This window comes from Corvus hawaiiensis, chromosome 1 (assembly GCF_020740725.1).
Source record: "Corvus hawaiiensis isolate bCorHaw1 chromosome 1, bCorHaw1.pri.cur, whole genome shotgun sequence".
Classification (NCBI taxonomy): Eukaryota; Metazoa; Chordata; class Aves; order Passeriformes; family Corvidae; genus Corvus; species Corvus hawaiiensis.
In genome coordinates, this window is record NC_063213.1 from 70,999,016 (window position 1) to 71,020,345 (window position 21,330).

General features: G+C 42.4%; 2 protein-coding genes across 7 annotated transcripts; both read right to left on the reverse strand.

Annotated features, from left to right (window-relative positions):
• Window positions 1-4,285: 4,285 nt before the first annotated feature.
• Window positions 4,286-12,900, reverse strand: LOC125329033 (leukocyte elastase inhibitor-like). 3 transcript variants are annotated; one of them, XM_048310395.1, is made up of 7 exons: window positions 12,806-12,900; window positions 11,269-11,444; window positions 9,025-9,162; window positions 8,104-8,221; window positions 7,356-7,498; window positions 6,493-6,660; window positions 4,286-5,831 (listed from the first exon to the last, which is right to left on the reverse strand). In XM_048310395.1, the coding sequence occupies exons 2-7, from the start codon at window positions 11,434-11,436 to the stop codon at window positions 5,430-5,432; spliced, it is 1,137 nt and encodes a 378-aa protein (XP_048166352.1). In that variant the 5' UTR covers window positions 11,437-11,444; window positions 12,806-12,900; the 3' UTR covers window positions 4,286-5,429. The 3 variants fall into 3 exon arrangements, with proteins under 3 accessions (XP_048166352.1, XP_048166353.1, XP_048166351.1); XM_048310396.1 differs by lacking the exon at window positions 12,806-12,900 and adding an exon at window positions 12,578-12,665; XM_048310394.1 differs by lacking the exon at window positions 12,806-12,900 and adding an exon at window positions 12,099-12,198.
• An 803-nt stretch (window positions 12,901-13,703) lies between these two features.
• LOC125329102 (serpin B6-like) lies at window positions 13,704-21,249 on the reverse strand. Of its 4 annotated transcripts, none has more exons than XM_048310530.1 (9): window positions 21,153-21,249; window positions 20,822-20,970; window positions 20,320-20,410; window positions 19,732-19,909; window positions 18,708-18,845; window positions 17,971-18,088; window positions 17,593-17,735; window positions 15,831-15,998; window positions 13,704-14,909 (listed from the first exon to the last, which is right to left on the reverse strand). In XM_048310530.1, exons 4-9 carry the CDS (start codon window positions 19,897-19,899, stop codon window positions 14,505-14,507), a joined length of 1,140 nt encoding a protein of 379 aa, XP_048166487.1. In that variant the 5' UTR covers window positions 19,900-19,909; window positions 20,320-20,410; window positions 20,822-20,970; window positions 21,153-21,249; the 3' UTR covers window positions 13,704-14,504. The 4 variants fall into 4 exon arrangements, with proteins under 4 accessions (XP_048166487.1, XP_048166470.1, XP_048166479.1 ...); XM_048310513.1 differs by having other exon boundaries at window positions 20,301-20,410; XM_048310522.1 differs by having other exon boundaries at window positions 20,301-20,410; window positions 20,822-21,197.
• Window positions 21,250-21,330: the final 81 nt, after the last annotated feature.

The window sequence follows — 21,330 nt, forward strand, 5'->3', positions numbered from 1 at the left end:
GCTTATTGCTCTTAATTTCCAAGACAGATTGCTGACCCTTGGCCTTGATCAAAAGTGTTGGATATACAGCCTCCAAAACTTTGTGATTTGTATCAGAGATTAATTTTGTTGTGAGACTCCCTTCATATGAAGTTCTGCATGATGTAGGACTCCAGCCAAAAATCATGGCGTAACTGAAATGTTTCAGAAATCAAACCTTTTGCATGATTGTGTACTGTTAGAGGGTTTGAGTCATGTTCTTTTAAACATTTCTATGTTCTCCTACCTCAAGTATAGTTTTTGAATGCTTTGAGCAAAGTGTTCTAAAGACGAGCAAGTATTTCAGCAAGCTTCATTTATGTAAATTTGCATGCTTTTCTTTTTCACACAATTCACTTTTTTGTTGTGATTTGGTTGGAACTTTCTTGTTGCATGAATTAAGGGGGTAATTAATTAGATTAGTATTTTTATCCTGATGGTCCTCTGAAATGCATTTGGAGGAATAAGGCAAGGTGTGGTCTTTTCCAGTGCTGGAGTAAATCTGAGCAGCATGTGCTCGCCTTCAGAGGGCAGCACAGGTTGGCAGAGGGTTCAGAGGTGGTGTTTCATTCCTCAGCCTCTGATGGAGGCAAAAAGATCATGGCCCTCTGGTCAGATCCATCAGACAGCGCTGTCTAATGGGCTACCAAAATATTGTAACAACAAGTAAGTATTTCAAAGCCATTGTGCCTCATGGCTGTTCTCCAAGCAAAGTGTTATTTACCTTTTCCCTTCCTCCTTGTGGTAATTAGCAGCACTGGAGAGTGGCTGCTTCCTGCTCTCTCCCTGCTGCTGATGTGCATCTCTTTTATATTCCCTTAAAGAGGGTCATCTCCTCTGAAGAACTCCATGCTCTATTAAAAATCCATCAGGACCAGATGCACTCACAGATGGACATTTCACCCCGCACCATCTCCCATCCCTCCAAAACAGACCTAAGGCAAAAACATCCATTTCCTCTCAGGAAGATGTATACAGTCTCCACATAGGATTGGCAATGCTGCTTTCAACAAGCAGAAGCCAATCTCTTACTGAAACTGCTTCAAAAGCACAAGTTGAAAGAATGAAATTAAAAATCACAAAGCACGTTTCTTTGTTTTCTGGCTTTTGACTACCTGGGGTTTACCCTGAGAAGCTCACTGAAGGGCAAAAATGGTTATGAGTTGCATGCTGATATAGTGGTGTATTTATTTACCTTCAGAGTGTAGAGCTGTAAGGTAATACCAGATATTGCAGTGTCACTGGAAAATTTGGAATGAGATTTGTATCCCATCAGGTCACAGTTGCTTCTGCTGTAAGAAACACCATCAAAATCCACTATGCCTCAATCTCTTTTTCTCTTACATAAGTTGGCCCACTAAGAAACAGTGTAGATGATGAGAAAGGCCATGCCATAAACATTCCATGTTGGAGTATTCAATACTTTGAGAAGCAAATTGTACTGTATGTTGCTTCTCCCAGTAGTAACATGCCCATGTCAAAGATATGGATAGCCACAACAGAAATATCAGTTAAATAATGCCCCAAATGAGTTCCACTGCAGGGGTCTTTTAGAAAATTACCTAATGAATATTGTTTCCATCATTTAGCTTGTTTGACTCTCACAGATAAAAATTTGGATGATAGAGCTGGCAAGGAGTTGTCTGGGCTTTTATACTAAATATTTATGTGAAATCATTACTTGTATTTTGTTTTTCTTGTCTTGTTTTCCATGCACAAAGAGTTTAAACCTTCAGTTTAACCTCTGGACTGCATTTTTTTCCCTTTTCTGTGAGCATTTTCTCTCATGTTGAGAGAAAAGCCCTTAGCCAAAATGATTGCCTAGCATTTTCCATTAAATGACTTAAAAATGAAAGTGTTTGTGCAAGCTGATTGTTTGAATTCCTGTCTATCCTGAAGATACATTTTCTGGCTGCTGTGGCAAGTTCATTATCTGAATTGCCAGCAGCCACTCTGCATGTTCGGCATGTTTCCAGACAGGCTGTGCTCTCCAGGATTTTGGCTGTGGTTTTTGTCTTTTATTGTTACTAGGTAGTCTGGGATTGCATAGGCCTCTTAATGAATATGGCTAACAACATGCATTTAGATGGTCCATGAGATAATATGACAGAGCTAGTGGTTCACTATGGTTAAAAAAAAACAAACCCACCAAACAGAAACAAAACAAACCTGAAACAACCAAAATAAAATCAACCAACCAAACAAATAAATGAAAAAATCCAAACCAAAAGCACAGTTCTGATTCCAATTGTACCTTTTTATCTCAATAGGTGCAAGGCAACTGGACTGGTCTTATTTCTGTAATAAACCATAATGAACCATATGAAATCAAGACAAACATCCATCTCCAAGACTTGATCAGGTTTATATACTTTACCAGGATTTTGGTCATATGTAGACACATACCAACATTTAACAGCAAAAGTATAACTAACATGGTCTGAGTTAACTCATCTAGGTTTATCTCTAGTATAAGGTGACGTAAAACCCAGAGATAACTGTCCTCCTTATCCCCTCTATGGTATGTACTTGTTAGGATGAGCAATTTCAACTGCATGAATCAGACGAAAAGCAGACAATTGGTGGTGGGTGGTGGTGGTGGTTTTTCTGTTTAAATTACCAAAACCAAAGGGCTTTCCTGAGAAGTGTGTTGGCAGCAGTACAAAGTTTAGATTACTCATCACAGCACAGTGAGCAAATATCTCTGAGTTTTGTCTTGTTGTAAAGCCTGGTCTGCTTAGGAGAAGCCAAAACTGAGAAGGAAATCCAGCTACTGCTATCCCCTGTTCCTCTGGAAGAAACTTGCATGCTGTCTACTCAAACCAGCAGCCTGTTGCAAATTGGTTTTGAACAGAGTACTCAAGTACTCAAAGTGCTCAAGAAGTTAGCATTTCCCTCCTAGGAAGTTTAACTGCAGTCAGGCTGACTTTTTAATGTTGCATTCCTCAGGGTTAACATAAACCAAAAATTTTGTAAGCAGTATTTTTTAATGCGGTGGGTGTGGACTTATGACTGCTACCTAGCTAAGACTAAGGGTAAGCTCCTGATTTTGTGTTGAGACTTGTGATGTGACATACTCTCATCTTGTATATCTTTAACACATTAAAATTACATTTTCTACCTTTTTCCTCAGTTAGAGCATCTTGTACTCAAAATTACCCTGCTTTGAACTCAGCGAGGCCTGTGTTCATTCAGTAGTTCTACAAACAAAATCCTTCTCACAAGGTCATTGAAGCAGCATATTATTATTTAGAAATGTGAATACAGATGGCGTGCCAGTTTTCTCTGCTGGAGTCAGCCCTCATCAGTCATTTGTTCTGACAAGAGCACAGGAAAAAAACAAGGAGTACTAAGGAAAAACACAACTATGTTATTGTGGACATAAAATATGGCAGGGGAATATTGGCCAGTAAGCTTGCTGGGTTTTTTTAAGTTGTTGGATGTGAAGCTGATTTTATTGAGATTTTTATTGCCGAGACTTTATTTTGTGCACCCTGTCTGTAGAAAACCAAACTTGTCTCAATGTAATGGTTCAGATACCAACACAATAAATACAGACAGACATCAGTCTCCTCATAAAGCTACGCTGATTTGTACAATTATGCAAGGTTTTATCTTTCTTCTGATTTCCTGGTAATTACTGCTCTAACAGCCTTCAGTCATGTATCCTGCATGCATTGACTGAGTTTGTGCCAATAAAGATAAGGATGTAATTAAAATGGAGTTTTTGAGCCTTGCTTTGGCAAACCCCATCTGTGGCAGCAGCACCTTTTTTTGCTAAAATGCTGAAGACAAGGCCCAGAAACCCAGAACTAACCCAACATCAAAGTGTTCCAAATTTTTACATGGGTTTTTTGCTAGTACTTTTTGTTTGCAAGGTACTGGGTTTTCAGTGTCGTGTTTTTGAAGGGGTGCATTCACATCTGCAGGCTGCAATACGCTCTCTCTCCTTTGCAAGCCTACCAGAGCCTTTGCAACTGGGCATTGCAGACCAAATGCTTGTGCCATTTCGTAAATCTGTGACTGCCCCTGTTCCCTGTGGGGGCGAGCAGCTTGGCTCACACTTCCAGGGGAAGCTGCTGGTTCATGCAATCATCTCTTCTGTTGAGCAATCTGGTTTTCAATATTTTCACCTACTCTGAACAACTTCAGACAGCTGGTCGCACCTGCTGCACCAGTGGTTTTCTTTGGATCTGCTCTTCAGACTGTTATTTTGGTACTCTGAAATACTAAACTGCATGCAAAAAATCGCCTTTTGGAACAAAAGTTTAAGTAGAAGACTTTTATTTCTTGCTTAAAGACAAGATTAAAATACAGTTTGCAATTATATAAATTATTGTGTCCCACTCTGAGCTGAGGTTGTACACGTAAATGTTACAGTACCCAAGATAACAAGCAAATAACCTCCAAAAATAAACACAGAACACAACAGTATGTAATTACACTGGCTCCCAGGAATAAGGCTGTGGTACAGTACCAGAGATTTGAGCATAAAGAGGCAGTAGAAGTCAGCTCAGTAAATGTAGAATCCTTGTAAATAAAGAAGCACATCAGATAGTTCTTGCAGATCACGCCCAGTCATCCTCTGGGAAGCTAAAATATCTTTTGGGAATGATATAGCTTCTGGTCAGAATCTAATGTCATATTGACAGTTTCTGAACTTTTGAAAAGGCACCCAAAACCTCTAATCCCTGAAAAATGTTCATGTTTTCAGTAACTAGAATGGCACCAGTCTGTAAATTTTAAAAATCCTCTTTAAACATCTCACCTAAAGTTCTTACTCATTTTTTCCCTTCTCATTCAAAAGCTGTGTTGCAAGTTTTCTGGCTACTAACTTCAAGGGGTTACTTTTGTTTAAATAGCTTAATCCTTTCTCTATTAATAGATGTCTCTAAACAAATGTTATCTGACCTTCTATTTCACGACAGAACTGGGTAAACTCAGCTGTTCAAGACATGCCTTTTGGTGCCTAGAATGATTTTATTACAGTATTTTTGTAAAGCAAGATTTTAGGAGAGGAATAGTTTTGTAAGAACAACCTAGTATATGTGCATAAGGAGTGCCTGGATTATTAAGGAGTGACTGGTATCGCAACGGGGAGCTGTCGACACAGAATAATCCATGTGAGGATGCATAAAGGGTGATCCTGTGCTTTAAGAGACATGCATTTCTTCCAAGAAAATTTATTTCTGCTCCAATATTTCTTCTGCCTACAGTCAATATTTTCCTTGTTTAATTAAAAATTATGTCAATCTCAAGAAAAAAAAAATAAATTACTCCTCCATTTCGCTGGGGTTGTTTTAATGGGAAAGGCAGAATCTCAGTCAAGTTACTAGGAACCCATGACAGGAGGATTAACTCAATCAGGAACAAAGCTTTCATTACCAATGCTGCAAATGCTAAGTTTTCTTTTATGGGGAAGCATATCTGCCCAAGAAAAGTATGTTTTGTGTTGGGTTGTGGCGAATAAAGAAAAGGAAAGGATGGTCAGCGTTGAAATCCTCTTCTATGACCATGCAGAGCATAGCAATGCCAGCAGTGGCAGCTGCAGCTTCTGTGCCTTCCTCGTTCACTTCCACAAAAGCCTTGTGGACAACTTCAGAGAGGAAGAGGTCACGTGCCCCTGACATTCCTGACAAGTCAGCCTTGCCACTGTCAAATACATCCAGCAAGCCCATAGCAGCTAAATCTGATTTAAGGTCATAGCTTTCTTCCAGCTTAAACTTTGGCAAACGCACGTGAACGTCAGCGGAATACAGATGCTCTGGACGTGTCCATTCCTGGAGCTTCTCTGAGGTAAGCTGCTTTTCCATCTAGAATTCAAAGGACGGAGATCATGACTTATCACCAGTGTAGTATTTCATTTTCAGTAACATTTATGAGGTTTTATTTATAGAACACTATTTTAAAATGGTAAAGCAGCTATACAAAAGTGAACATACCCATATCTTTGATAGCTAAATAGAGATCAAAAAAATACTATTAAAATTAAGTGGAGTCAGTGCAGTTTTTACTTTACAAAGTAATGCAAAGTAATACTTTACAAAGACATTTCCTTCTTGCTGCAGTGTACAGAAGGGAAAAACTTGCACCGACAGCAACCCAGTCTTCTTACTGTTTAATCTACTTGAATGGAATTACCTAATTAAAAACAAGTAACAAAAATCATAATCAGAGAGCTCAAAGAAGCTGGCCGTTTAATGGAAAACAGTCTCACTACTTCACAGTTAAGAAAATAAAGACTTTCAAAGCTACTGAAAGAGAAGACACATGAACACAAGCTAAAAAATCAGAACACAACTTCTCTTCCTGATGCAGTACACCCATTTTTTCTTTATTGCTGTACTAGTAGAGAGTTGTCTAAAAATACACTTGACAGATCTGGTGCTCTGAGAATATGGGTTCATCAAGGCTTTAATTTTGAAAGGCTGAACTTAAGAACATTGAACAACTGCATTAGCTTAGATGGGTCACCTTCTGCAGTCCAGTGGAGTCCTCTTCAGTGTCATCAGGTAAGAGGATGATCATACTAAGTTCTCTTCCATCGTAAGGCAGCTCTAAAACACGGATCTTCTCCTCAGGGATGTACCCAAAATTAAATTTCTTTTTCTGATACATCATTTTTACTGTCCTTCTTTCATTCTGGACGGATAAAAGGCACCAAAAGTAACAGTTAAGGAAATACTCATTTGAAGAACTGATAGGAAACAAGTAAGTTAAAACCGCATTTTTGTAAACACTTTTCCTCCATTATAGAACTGTTTTTTTCAGACTTCTGACTCCCTGTTTAATAAGAGTTTCTTCTGAAGAAATAACGTGTTTGTATTATTTGTCTCTCCTTTGGCTTCTATAGCACAGTCCTCACAGAAACTGAAACAGTTTCTTCAAATTGCTGTGCCCAAAAATGAAAATGTTAAGCCAACAAACATCAACTCTGTTTAGCATAAAGCAGAAGATTGCATACAGTAACTTGTAAATCTAATAACATAAACATAATATAGAACAAGAAGATGGGGCTTAATCAAAATGTCCTGTCATTTTAATACTGCTTACCTAGCATCACAGACACAGTTCTTAGCTGATGATCTACTGCAGACAGAAATATCACTAAGTCCTAATCTATAGGTGAGAATTGTCCCTGATACTATTCCAGTAAGTGAGACAACAAATAGCTTGCTGAATACAGAAAAATACTAAAATCCATAAAAAATAATTAAAATATTCATAAATGACTTTGTATTTCTTAATTATTTTATCTGTAAGCAAAGCTTTATGTTACTACCCATATTATCTGACCTCTCCATTACATGTATCCTACCAAGACATATCTGTATTACCTTATTTAACCGAAATGGTGCATCAGTGGTGTCAGCTTCTTGAAATTTCTCTGCCCAGTTCGCTTTGAAATAAATAGCATTCACCAGTACCAGCTTGGTCATGCTATCAACTGAGCCTTCAGACAGCAGATCAGGGATTTTGCCTTCAGAGACAACAGAAAAAAAGTCATAACAAAATCATGTAATAAGTTGATGGCATATAAAACATACATAGAGAAATGGATACCACAGAAATACTAAAATATAAAACTAATCTCTACCTGTAATAACATGTATTTCAATACCTGCCCCTCTACTTCACCATGCTTTTTAATAGTACACACCACTATAACTGTTGATATACAGTGATTTGTTGGAAATGTAATATTGTTAGTTTAAACTTTCACGTGCAACTCATCTACTTGTCATACAAGAACTACAGAACACCCACATTAAGGAATACTGAATTTAGAAATATATATACAATACGGACCAGGACTGACTTAAACAAATTCTCCAGCTCATGAGTACAACTCCATGTTTAGGCATCTCTCCTGCACTCATGGCTTGAACAGAAAAACAAAATGGAAAACTCTCAGGACTCATGGAACTGTTTAAATGCCTTGCCTAGGTAATTTCTGGTTCTGTCCATGCATCAAATGAATATCCCAGGGCAGAATTAAGCTGTTGTAAAGACAGAAGAGAATAAAGCCCATTCCTGCTCCCAAGATACGAAACACTGCTGGTTATTAACAAAAAGGTAGTTTACCTTCAGTTTTCTCCTCGACCCACTGGTTAATTTCTTTCCTGGCTTTATCACAAGCCTGAAGGAAATCAACTGTAGCCAAATCAGCTCCATATAATTTCTGTGTATTAGTCAGGAAATCCTAGATTTTGGAATGATAAGAAGAACTTTCACTGCATGCAGGTAAGAAAACATCTAATTATGAGGTGGATAAAGTGTACGCAGATTGTCACCTGCTCTGAGGTGGGGCTCTAACAGTGTTGCCTGGGGGTTTCTGAAGTTAACAAGTTTTTTCCCCGCTCTTAGAGTAAGCCTCATAGTACACCAGCCATGTCTAGAGCTGATGGGATGCGCAATATTTACCTATCATTCTCCTGAAACAGGCTCCTGTGCTCAAGCACAGCTAGGATAAAAGAAAACTCTCCAAAATAGCTGAAGGGGGGACAAAAATATCAACTTATGTGCACAGAAAGTTATAATTCACTGGTGAAGAGGCATGTTGTTAAAACATATTGGATATGCCCTCCCAAATACATAACATTTTCCAAAATATTTAAGTGATGTGGTACTACTCCAATGAAAATCCTAAAAAGCTGATTGCAACAGGAACAGAAATGGCTGCAACCTAAAAAGCTGGTTGCAACAGAGTGGGATGTTATGATAGTCACTGTAAGTTAAGAACATAGACGAACAATTCTTCTCTTGAGGCCAAGCACAGCAGAAGTGAACAAGAAAAGAAAAGGGTTTGCTGTGTTATACCCTTTAGCTGAGAGGCACAGATACCCACAGCTATGGAAATGCACAGGGCAAGTATGAAATACTCTTGTCAACTGCCCAGTAATGTTTAGAAACACGCCTGGCAATAGTTCTACTTCATAAATACTCAAGTATCTGCATTTTCCCCCCAGGTGCCACCATGTGCCATCCTGATGTGCACCACTGTACCGGCAGAAAGCTGTAGGACTTCTCTCCAAAGAGCCGGCTGGCCAGCCGCAAGAGATAGGGAGCATTGCTTCTGTTTATATCCATAGCCAGAGCCTGGAATCTTGAATGAACATCTTCAACTTTGTCAAGATGAAGTGTCTGAAATAAAAGAAATGAACTAGCTGCTGTTAATATTGCCTTAAAAGAACATAGGGTGTCTCTGCAGGGCAGGTCTGATGCAGCAGGGCAGGATCCAGTAGGTAGGCTGAAGAAAGAGAAAGGAAAAGGCTGGAAGCTGCTTAGAGACTTCTGTAAATCTCAAAGAATGAATCAAACTGTCCCTGGGTGCTACGCTGCCCCTGTCAGCCACCTGTATTGTGCTCCTGGTTTGTACATGATCACAGATGTAGCTCCTGATCACAACCCTTCTTGATCACAACTCTTCGGGGATGTACCCAAAATTTAATTTCTGATACATCATTTTCACTGTCTTTCTTTCATTCTGAAGACATAAAAGGTACCAAAAGTAACAGTCCTGTCTACATTTCTGTGGGCCTCTCCTCTGTGGGCCACTGGACCCAAGAACTCATTCCCAGGTGAGGAATCAAAAAGACATGATGCCATGGAGACTCCTTTGCTTTCTTGGTTCCCCCTTTGGCCCAAGGGAACCTGGGGTTGTATATTTTCAGAATATACAATCTACTAACACAGGTGAGGTATTAAGAAAACTTAGAGCAAGAATCTTTTATAATTTTATGAAAATATAATTCCATAAATACATATATACTCCATAGATACTTTTTTACATATAAATATATATGTATTAAGAAAGTATTAGCTTTAAATCAAACACATTTCTGCAATTTCTCTTTACCAGTACCTCCTTTTCCAGAGGCAAGCTGGCTGGCCAAGGCTTATAGATATGACAGCAGAAGCTGCCAGACCTCATAGACAGGGAAGGCTACACCAAAGAAGGAACATTCACACTCAAACTTAACCCATGCATTTCCCAGTAGGGAAGACTGCTGTGAAGCAGTCATTGGATTCAAAGGAAAGCCTTCTCTTTCTCTCACTGGGTTTTTGCTCAGGCCTTGCTGACCACCTCAGTGCAAGCTGTGCTGCACAGATGAATGGCTGAGCAGGAACATCACGGAGGCAACCTTACAATAGCATCATGATCCCAGAAACAAATTTCTCTGTGCTTGCAAATAGCTCTCGACAGTTACTAATTGCTGCCTCTTTAATTAGCACTGTGTTCATAAGTGAAGTACTATGGTACAGGAACACGTCCTGCTGAGGGTGACTGTGTTGAAAGACATTTATTTCCCCCCCCAAGTTGATTTTGCATGATTTCTGCTGTCAGTAGGTTTATCCTAGGTGGGGCTGTCAGTCTGATTACATGAAATACGTTCAAAGTCTGTTTGAACAAGTAGTGGGAAAGTAATTTTATTGAGTAAGCACAGCAACACTCAACAGTATAAAAGAGTTCCTCCTAAAGTCCAGAATACAAAGGTGAAATTGTTCATAGGCAAGCTCACAATGATGACTGCAAGGAGCAGACTCATACGCCCTTTTACAGGTGGTAGCCTGGTGAGGGTGCAAAAATAACAATGACTGAGTCCCTTCCATGACAGAGGTTTCAGGGGAAAACAGCACACTCCTATATGCACCATTTTTGCAATTTGTAAGGAGTTTTTTTTAAACTATCCTGCTCAACCTAAGGCTATGATAAGGATAACCATGCAGGCTGAGCTCCTTCAAGATACCTGAGTGCCTAGCTGATAGTAAGAGATTGATACTTAGGTAGCATCACCATGTATCATCATAATTGTTACACTTAATATCTATAACACCATCGATTTTTTACAAAACACACAGAATTACTAACAATGAGCACACCATTGGTGATCTTGTGTTATGAAGTAATAGCTTGTCAAAATGTCTCATGAAAACTCACAAAGCCTTGCTGCTGGAAATTATGATCAATTTGAAAGGAGACTGACTAATGCAATTAGTTTTCTCCTTCAAGAATTAACAAGGGAAATTAAATGAGCAACAAAGGCCATAAAAAATACAGGCAGAGGGCTCTGGAGCAGGGTAGGCAGAGGGTGATTAACTGCAGAGTGTGAGGAAGACTCAGTGTGCATGACAGAAATCCTGTCCTGATCACATAAAAATACCCTCATTTCATCTTTCCTCTTCTAAAACACAACCATTTTAAATGTAAATAAAATATTAAATTAATGACCCTTTTATTTTACTAACCTTCAACACCTGGGCTTCTGTGTTACCTTTGGCCCCTAAAAGGACCATGGCCAGAGCAGCAGAGATACTGACAGGAGAAAAGAAGACATTTCCTGTTGGGTTGGCCTCACTAAACCTTCTGAGCAGATCAAGTGCAAATCTGCTGTTGGCAGTAGACAGGTTCTCCATGGTTATAGCTGAAAAATAAAACATTTGATAAGGACCTGGGAAACAATCTTCAAACATCTTGTCTAACCTTGTGTGACTCACACAGTAAAGACTGGATTAAACTGGATGCAGCTGCTTACAGAAACAGCAAGAATATCATTATCAGTGCACCTTATTCTTTAAAAAAAAAAAAAACCAGTCACATTGAAAAAGCAGGGGATTTTCTCCATGGTAATTGTATATTCCAACCTTCTTTATCATACTAACTTTAAAGACATTATTTTTAAAAAAATTCCTGCCTGCAGGTCTGAAATTGGAACTATATGTGCTGGTAAGACTGCAAAAGTCCCTCAGCCTCACAGACCCAGGACCCATCAGGGTTCTCCTTCTGCAGCATTCCCTCTGCTCCTCTACCTGCATCCTGCACACAGGACATTCAAAATATCTGCTCAGGGACACTCAGACGCCTCTCAACAACCTGCCCGTCTTCATGGCACAAACCCCATGTCCCTGAGCTGTGTCAACCCCGCCAAGGACTTGGGTACTCGCTGACTTTCAGCAGCGGAGGGTACGGCTGTCCCCCGCCTGCGCCGCCGAGAGCACTGGAGCTGCCTGCCTGCCGCATCCGGGACCATCGGGACACGGACGGGAGCCCGGGGCTCTGGGAGCTGCGGGTGACCCACCGACCGGCGAGGACACAAGCGAAGCGCAGAACAGGCAAAGCCTCAGGGCTGACACGGAGCAGCGATGCATTTTGGGGAGATGCTCAAGAGCAGGCCCTTGGAGAAGGGTGAAAGGTGCAAGGGCCGGGTCAGGCACAAAACCCCACCCAAGGGCAGTGGCGGTACCGCAGGATGCTGTGCAACCTTCCTGCTCGCCCAGCTCAGATTCCGGCTGCTCTGTGCTTGCTTGCAGCCGGACTCTTGTTTTTTTCTTCTCCGGAGCCAGCTGAGTGGAGGAGTTTACACCAAAATTTGGGTGTTTCCTGCACAGTCTTTCTACAGCAATTGCAAAATACCACTATGGGCTTCCTCCGTGCCAGACAGATAAACACCCGGCAGCTTTGCGACGTTCTTATCGAGCTATAGGCTAAAGAAAGCCCACCAACATCCCTAAAAATATCCAAACCCAAGCCCCAAGGCGTGCTTTCACTTTCGCTTACCTACACGTCGCTGCGCAAGCCTTTCACCCAAACCAGCTGCTGGACAGTGCCCACCCCCGGTGCCCGAGAAGCGCCCCCCACCCCGCGCAGACCCCGCCGCTGAGGAGGCGAGGAAGAATTCCCCCTTCTGTTCCCGTTACCGCCCCTTTCCCGTAGGATGTCCCGGGGGCAGGGGCGGGGACAGCCCCGCGGAGCCCCAGCGCAGCCAAGGGCCGCTTGGCCGCCTACCTGCCAGGCAGCGGAGAGCGGGGCGGGATGGGATGGATCGGAAGGAGCCGAGTTGCGCAGTGACACCGCGCTGTCACCCGCGGGGACCCCGCCGGGCCGGGGGGCGGGACAGGGGCGGGACGGCAGGTGTTACCTGCGGCCACTCCCGTCCGCGTGTCCCCGGTTTCCCGGCTGAGAGACGAGGGAGTTTAGGGAGTGGAATTAACCAACAACCCCCACCTTGAGCCAGCGGTAAGAGATCCAGGTGTTTTAGACCCTGGGACAAGGACAGGCCGGCTGCCTGGGGAGGCTTGTCTCTGCCTTTCGACCCTGTGTCTCTATTTACACTCATCTTTTATAAAGTTATTTCGCTTGGTTTTTTCATTCCAAAGAAAGTAACTGCATGGAGAGTTTTCTTTGGTGTATCGCGATCTTTGTTCTCCATCAGCCCTCGGTCTGGCTCCCAGGACGTCCCCACCCATACTACCCGTATTGGTTTCAGGTGTATAGCATCAGCCCTTTAACGGGACTGTACGGCATGCATCCTGGTGACACACGTGTTGGGTCTCACTCCTCTCCCCTGCAAATATTGCTTTTATTTGCTTCACCTGAGACAGCTGGGTTACTGTGCGCTGAATAAAGGATATGCCCATCTACCACCTTTTGGGTAATGTCTATCAAGCCTTGATTTGAAGCTGTGCAAGAATCCAAGAGGAAGCATTGCAGTTCTGCCCAAAAAAAACCCCTATTATCTAGGGAGCCCCTTGCTATAAATCCTTTCAAGGCCAACCACTAATGTATGGCAACCCAAGTAAGCACCTTGGGTTTCACTACCCAGAAAAATCTTGTGTTTAGTGATGAATTCCAAACAACCTACATAGAAGCGGGTATTACAAGAAATAATTCAGATTTCAGAAACTGGTTAAAAAATGTACTATTTATTGTGGAAAAAAGAAACAGACCACTACAGCAATTAGAGTTCTTTTATTATTCAAAAAACAGAAAGGGCAAAAAACATCCTTGTGTTAGGAAAGCTGTTTCAGCTTTGTCTTTGGTATTCTACAGTTAAACTACATTCTTTGTTAAAGGACCAGAACCAGGTGACAGGTAATGAACTAAGGATCTTCTGTGGTGATGGTTCTCACCCCATAAATACCCTATAAGGACATAGGCTGCAAAAACATTTTTGCCTAAGTGCTTCTCCAGTTACTAGACAAAAAACCCACAGCTAGGCAGGATGCTCAGCAACACCTGGAACAGGCTGCCAAACACTCCTTTCAGCTCCAGGGAATGTACCAAGGCACTCAATGGATGAGTCTGGAAGGTAAGAGGGGAGGGCAGCTGCAAATGTGCTCCAGCCTTGTCACAAGCAAAAGTAACTTCTTCTCTTCCATGGGCTCTCACTGCCTGACTCTGCCTGCTGCACACCAAAAGTGAAGTCAAGCACAGAGGAAGCACTCAGAGAACAAGGGGGATGGCTCTTGTGTCAGCAAGAACCTGGAGACCTCTGCACCCAGGTGCAGGGGCAGGAGGGGTAGGACATGAAAGGTGCTGTGCTTGTCTAAGCAGCTCTGTTATTCCTGCCAAGCCCAGGATCAAGAGCACAGAAGAGGGTTCAGGCACGGCTGAAAGAGACAATTAGTGCAAAAGCAGTCCCCTTGTGCCAGGGAAATGTAAATTTATTGTGTGATGGCACCTATGCTGCCAAGACATCTCCTCCTTAGGGACAGCAAAATCTGCCACAGAACAGAATGCTGGAAGTTTTGTTGTGCCGGATGAAAAAGAGGAAGGGATGATCAGCAGTAAATTCTGGAACGATCATCGCACAGCGCAAATTAATGACCAGCCCAGTGGCAGCAGCTGCTTCAGTGCCTTCTTCATTGACTTCCACAAAGGACTTGTGAACCACTTCAGAGAGCACCAGCTCGTTGCCAGATGAGATTCCCGAGAAGTCTGCCTTCCCCAAGGCAAATGCATCAGGCATTCCCATGCTGCTCAGAAGGGGTTTCAGATCATAACTTTCTTCCAGTTTAAATCTGGGTAAAGACACCCTCACCTCTGTAGAGTCCATCATTTCAGGATTGATCCAATCTGTTAGCTTCTCATATGTAAGTTCTCTTTCCAGCTGAAGAAAAATCCCAAATTTACTTAATTACATTGGGAATTGAATCAGTCTTACACAAGCAAAAGAAGTGCTTATGGGGTTTGTTTACACAGTCCATAACATGCATCTTTTTTAGCAGGGTTAGTGTGTCTCAAGCCAAAACTGCAAGTTATACTTGTCACTTAAGAATACGGGCCCCACCAAGATCATTACCAAACGTTTTTTTGGTAGGTACGATCACCTCCATGTCAGGTTTACTTCTACAGAACATGTTAGATTGTTTGGGGTTTTTTTAATTTTTACTTATGGGAAAGAAAGGCACAGAGGAACAGCTAACAAGGACGCAAAGAAACAAAACCTAGTTGTTCTATCTCTTTACCAAAGATTCATTCTTCAGGTCAGTCAACAGCATCATGAAAACAGTCTGCTCGCAAGGCCCGTTGCAGTCAGTGCTAGAAAACTTTAATACACTCCTTGTCCAGAGTGCCAAAGAGGCCACACTTGTATCCTATCCTCACCACAAAAGAGATCCTGACCTTTCCTGTGAGCATCCTTCCAGGCACTGAGCCACACACCACCTGCCAGCTGCTCAGCACAGAAGATCTACAGGACAAGCCACCGGACTTCCAAAGAGCCCGACCAAAAGCCCCCTCCCCACACTCCATCATCACCAGACTCTGCCTTCACCACAGCCACAGCTGACCTCTGCTCCTGAGCAGCACCAGCTCTTCTTCCAGAGCCTCTGGCTAAGGCAGCAGCACACAGCCTGAGCAGCACTGACACACAGAGGGGCAGTCACTTTGGGGACAGGGAGGAGAGGGACATTTCTGCTGGCACCAGGGACACAATCCCTCTGGAACTGAACTGCAGGTCTCTGAGCAACAGCAGACCTTCTTCCCTGGAAGGATTCAGGCTGTCTTTGCACTCAGCTCAACAACTTACTCTTTCCAAGCCTGTGGATCCATCCTGGATTGCATCAGGGAGCAGGATGATCATGCTCAATTCATTACCCACATAAGGGAGCTCAAGGATTTTGGTCTGGAAGTCCCCAATATAGGTCATGTTAAATGTGTCCTTCTTGAACATCATCTGCACAGGTCTGGTTTCATTCTAGAAATACAGAGGGGTCAACAGTTAGTGCTGAGCTACTCTGCTGGTCTCAAACTACGAAGCAGGCAGCCTGTTACTCAAGGCTTTTTAGGATTTGACCAAAGACAACTGATCACACACCACAGAGCGCAGACACCACACTGTCTTTTGGAAATAACTAAAAATCCCTGAGATTTCATTTTTAATTACTAATGTAGAAATGTCTTTGAGGAATTCCTTTAAGGCATATACGTGTCCTTGCCCTTTTGTTCACTTAACAGCTAGTGACAAACACTAAACTGAGCTGGTAGTAAGTAGGGGCTATGTTCTTTGCTGTAAATTAATAAGTCACTTCAATGCATGGGTTTTCATTTTTAGCCCATGCGGTTCCAAGCGCTACAACAAAGACTTAAAATATTTTTAAATGTATCTACTAAAACTACCAAGAAAGTGAGAGTATTGTTTTGAATTCTTAAAAGTTATAAGGATACTAAGAAGGGGAGAGAATTTATTCTTATTTGCATTCTCTGCTATCTTACTCCATTTCCACATGGAGCATCAGCTACTACTGTTTGCTCCATTATTTCCCTTCTTTTCAGTTTCACTGCTTTCTCCCTTACCTTCATGAGATTAAGTAGATTTCTGTTATTGAAGTAATGCTCATTGGAATAATGCCCAGAGAGAATATGGCAGAAATTATTTTGCAGCAGCACTGACACATAAAAAGGATCAATAAGCAAAAGAAAAGCCACACAGAAAAAGAAAATCATCCAGCGAGTCATAAGAAGTGCAAGAGTCACAGAAATAATTTCACAGGATATTGGAAAGGTTCCTGGGATGTCAGAGTAACTCCTTGTTACAGAACAGGATGTAAAATAACTAGCTTAAGACTTCAGCTTACACCTCGGATTTCCAATTGTTCATTGAGGACAGAGCATCAGGAACTGAGTCAGTCCAGCAGTCTCTGAACTGCTCTTGTAGAGAATATGGGGTGACCAGAAACACTCCCTCATTTAAAAAGTGCTAGTGGCACCTTAAAGCAGTCTTGGATTTATTTCACCACTGGGGACGGACAGTTTCAAGACAGGCATGAAGGCTTCCATTTTCCACAGTGCTTGCTACAAGCAGCTGAGTTAAGGAAGGCACATTCCCAGTTCTTGTTAATGACACCTGGAGGCCAAGCCAGGGCTGCAGGGGATCCTGAGGGGCAACCATGGCCTGCCCATGCCAGTGGCCAAGTCTTCTTAAGAGCACTGATCTACTTCTAAAACCAAGACTACAGAGCACACACATCGTAAAAGGACTTGTTTTTCCCCATCTATTTTGGATTGGCTCAGGGGCAGAAATGCAGCAAGAAAGCTCTGACTGAAGAAGACTTCAATTCACAAGCTTTCACACCTGTCCTTGTCCTAGGTTAAAGGTTCTAGTAATGATGTGAAAGTTCAGAGAAACTCAGCAAAGAGGGTGTTCATAGGAAAGGAAGGGGGCATAAGGGATCTCTTACAGCCGACCCAAGCTAACCCTGCTAGGAAGATTCAGTTTCTTCTTAAACGTGTTCATTTCAGACTACCTGAGGGGAACAGACTTTGCTTGTCAGCATTTCAGCACATCGTACCTTATTAATTCGGAATGGCCTTTCTGTGGTTCTCTCTTTGGTGAACTGCTTTTCCCAGCTGCCTTTGAAATAGATGGCATTCACCAGCACAAGCCTGGTCAGGGAATTCACAATCCCCTCTGCCAACAGGTTCTGGATTCTACCTTTATGATACAAAGGAAAAACCCACACTTTTAATGGGTTGACATGGATCTAATTATTATCCAAGACAGTATCTACTCTGTAAGACATACACAATAGAGAAGAGAATTATGGACCAGACACAGCAACAGCTCTGCCTTTGGGTGCTTTGAATTCACAATCCTATATCCTGAAAGGGGTGCTCACCCAAGAGGTGGCTGCCATTAAACACAACAGGGCACTTGGCAAAGCACTCACCTTCAGTCCTTTCCTCTACCCAGCCATTGATTTGTTTCCTGGAATCCTCCCAAGCATGCATGAAGTCAGTCTGCTCTAGGCCAGCATGGTAGGATTTCTCACTCAACTCTATAAATGACTAACAGGGACATTCACAACAGATTTTCACCAAGAGATTTACTCTCATTCAGACACAGATGATTCTTACATTCCCCAAGGAAATCTGCCTCCTTTCTTTCCCCAGCTTCATATCAAGCCTTGTAAGTTCTGGCTGACAAGTTCCTTCTAGGATTTATAACTCTTCTTTGAACCAGGAATTGTTACTAAATCAATTGGCTTTAACACTCTACTACAATCTTCTACTAAACCTCAATGAAAATAATGTGGCTATTTCTTTTCTTGTTTTTCTTTTAGGCTTCAGGGACATGACATAGGATTTTTTAAGTTTCTTTATAAGAGTTTTGCTAAGAGATACATCAGCCATTTGTCCCTGAGCCAATTATATGAATGGAACACAGAACCCTCAAGCGTAGAAATTCATGGATTTTACCCTGCTTTGCCATATTCAGATCACAGGTTATCTAAAAGGAGACTCTCCACCAAGTTCTGACACCAGGCTCTGGCAGAATCTATTGCACTCCTGGCTCTCAGCACAGAAAACTTGCAAGGCAAACCCCAAAGGCTGCCTTTCTCCTCTAGAGGAAAGAGGTAGCAAGTACATTATCCTAAGAAAGGCCACAAATTTAATGGCTACTTACTGGAAGGAACTCAAATGTCTTTTCTCCATAGAGCCGGTTTGCAGTTCTCAGGATGTATTTGGTGTTTGGATCATTAATTTCAGAGAGAAGGGATTGATACCCATTGTGAGCATCCTGGGCATTGTTCAGAGACAGCACCTGCACAAAGACAAACATCCACAGTGCTTGTACAAGTAATGAATGTAATTGTACAAGTATTGACTGCAGAGTCAGCAGTCCTCATTTTCCTTCCCTCAAGGAAGCACTAGAGGATCACAAAATGGCTGAGGTGGGAAGGGACCTGTGGGGACAAGCTGGTCCAACGCCCTGCCCAAGCAGGGACACCTAGAGCTGTCCAGGACTGTGTCCAGATGGATTTTGAGTCTCTCCAATTATGCAAACAATATAAGTTTTTGAGAAACTTCCATAAATATAAATGGAAACAAAACATGGGTTTATACTCCTCTCCCAGGTTGCAAAGGAAACAAACATCAGAACCAAAACGACTGATTTTGCACTTAATATTGTCAGTTCCTGCATAAAACACATGCCAAGTCGTGTTTGCTACCTGAGCAATTTCTTAAAAAGGAGGTAATCAGGTTGCAGTTACCAGTTTGAAATTTAGACAGTGGGATTGTTTTAGTATTTTTTCAGTTGCCAGCTTCATTTTCAGAACATGTATCATGTGATACTAAGCCCAAGCAAGGAAGCAAAAGAAAATACTTTATGCAGCCACTAATTGATCACACCAATAAATAAATCCCAGGTACCTCCCAAATACACATTAAAGAAGATCTGTCTCAAAAACCACAAAAACCTCCACACAACAAAACCCAGGAACCTCTTCATTTCATAATGAACAAAGCTCACACTAAAAAACAACGGAAACAGGTTCTGCTTACACACCCACCAGAGGAATGGCTCTGCTCTCTCAGACTACAATGACAATCACAGTTTAGCACAAGGGCATGGCACAGACTGTAAGACACATCTGTTCCTCATACGCTCCCATCAAATGCCATCCAACAACTTTATTTGGACCTACCTTTGTTATTTGGGCTTCAGTGCTACCTCTTGAACCCAGCAAAACCATGGACAAAGCAGAAGAAATACTCAGTGGCGAAAAGAACACATTCTGCCCACTTTTCTTCTCACACAGCTTTCTTAAGAGCTCCAGAGAAAAAGTGGTGTTTGCTGCACAGAGGCTTTCCATGCTCCCGAGCCTGGGACATAAAACATAGAACAAGAACGGATCAAACTTTTTTGGAACACAAAAACTTGTTTCTCTCTTTTGCACTTCCCTGCAGAAACTAGGCAACAAATGTCATGACTCGCTTGGAAAATTATCAGCTCACTGGAGACTGATTTGGTGGCACAAGCACCTGAAGTCCCACACTACATATTTGAGTTATTTTACCAGTTTAGAGTCTGCTTCTGGATTTCAATCCCATATCCACACAGTGTGATATCTTTTGAGGTGGCCAGGCACAACAGCATTTTGTTCAGGACTTACTGAAAGAAGTCTCTCTTGACTTCACAGAGAAAATAATTTGCTTTTATAGGACAACCTGAGCCAAAGTTAGACAGCAGAATGACAGAATTACCAACTCTTACCTTCTGTAAGTCTACAGACCTTCAGTGGTACCTGCAGCTTGCTTCTATGTGTGCACGCTGGGTTTTAAACCTATCAGCCAGGCTGGGAGATGTCAGCAGAGTTACTTTGGCTACGAAAAGCAAGAATTTCATTGTAACTGCAACATTCTCTGGGAAAACAAAAAAAAAACCAAGAACAAAAAACCAAACCAAACCAACAACAACAAAAAAAACCCAACAAAAAACCCACAAACAAACAAAACCCCCCAAACCTGATACCTTGCAACTTAGCAAAGAAAAAAACACAATTCCCCAAACTAAAAACCCCAACAAAATAAATATCCCTCACATTTGTCATACCATATTTCTTCCCCATATAACTCATATATCCCAACATTACTTATCACTCCAAGTTACTGGCATTATTAAAAAAAAAAAATTTCTTGCCCTCTAACTGGAAATTGGAAGCATTTGTCCTGGCAAGAATGCAGGTTAAGATTCTTCAGCCTCACAGACCCTGCCCACCCACACATCTGACTCACACAGCAGCTTTCCCCCGCTTCTTAAGGCAGAACTGTCAGATTCGCTGCTTCCTTTCAGATTCAAGTACGGGGAGGAGTTTGCATCCGAATCTCCGTCTTTCCTGCACGGTCCTCCCACAGGAATTGTAAATATCCCTGTTAGCTCTCTCCTGCAGACACACAATCGCACGGCAGCTTTGCAATGCTCTCTTAGCAAACTCTGTGCTAAAAAACCGCAACAACAACAGCTCCCCGACCCAAGATCTAAACCAATACCCCAGAGCGCGCCTTCACTTTCCTTTCCTTACACCACCCGTGCAAGCCTTGCTCCCAAACCCCTCACAGCCCGCACCCTCCGCCGCCCGAGAAGCGCTCCGATTTGGCGGAGACAGAAAGAATTCCTGCATTGCTTCCCGATTCCGCCCCGTTCCCGCTGGGTGCCCCGCGGGCGGGGCCAGGGGCGGAGGCTGCCCCGGTCCCCTCCCGGCCCGCGCAGCCCCAGCGCAGCCGAGGCCGCTTGGCCGCTTCCC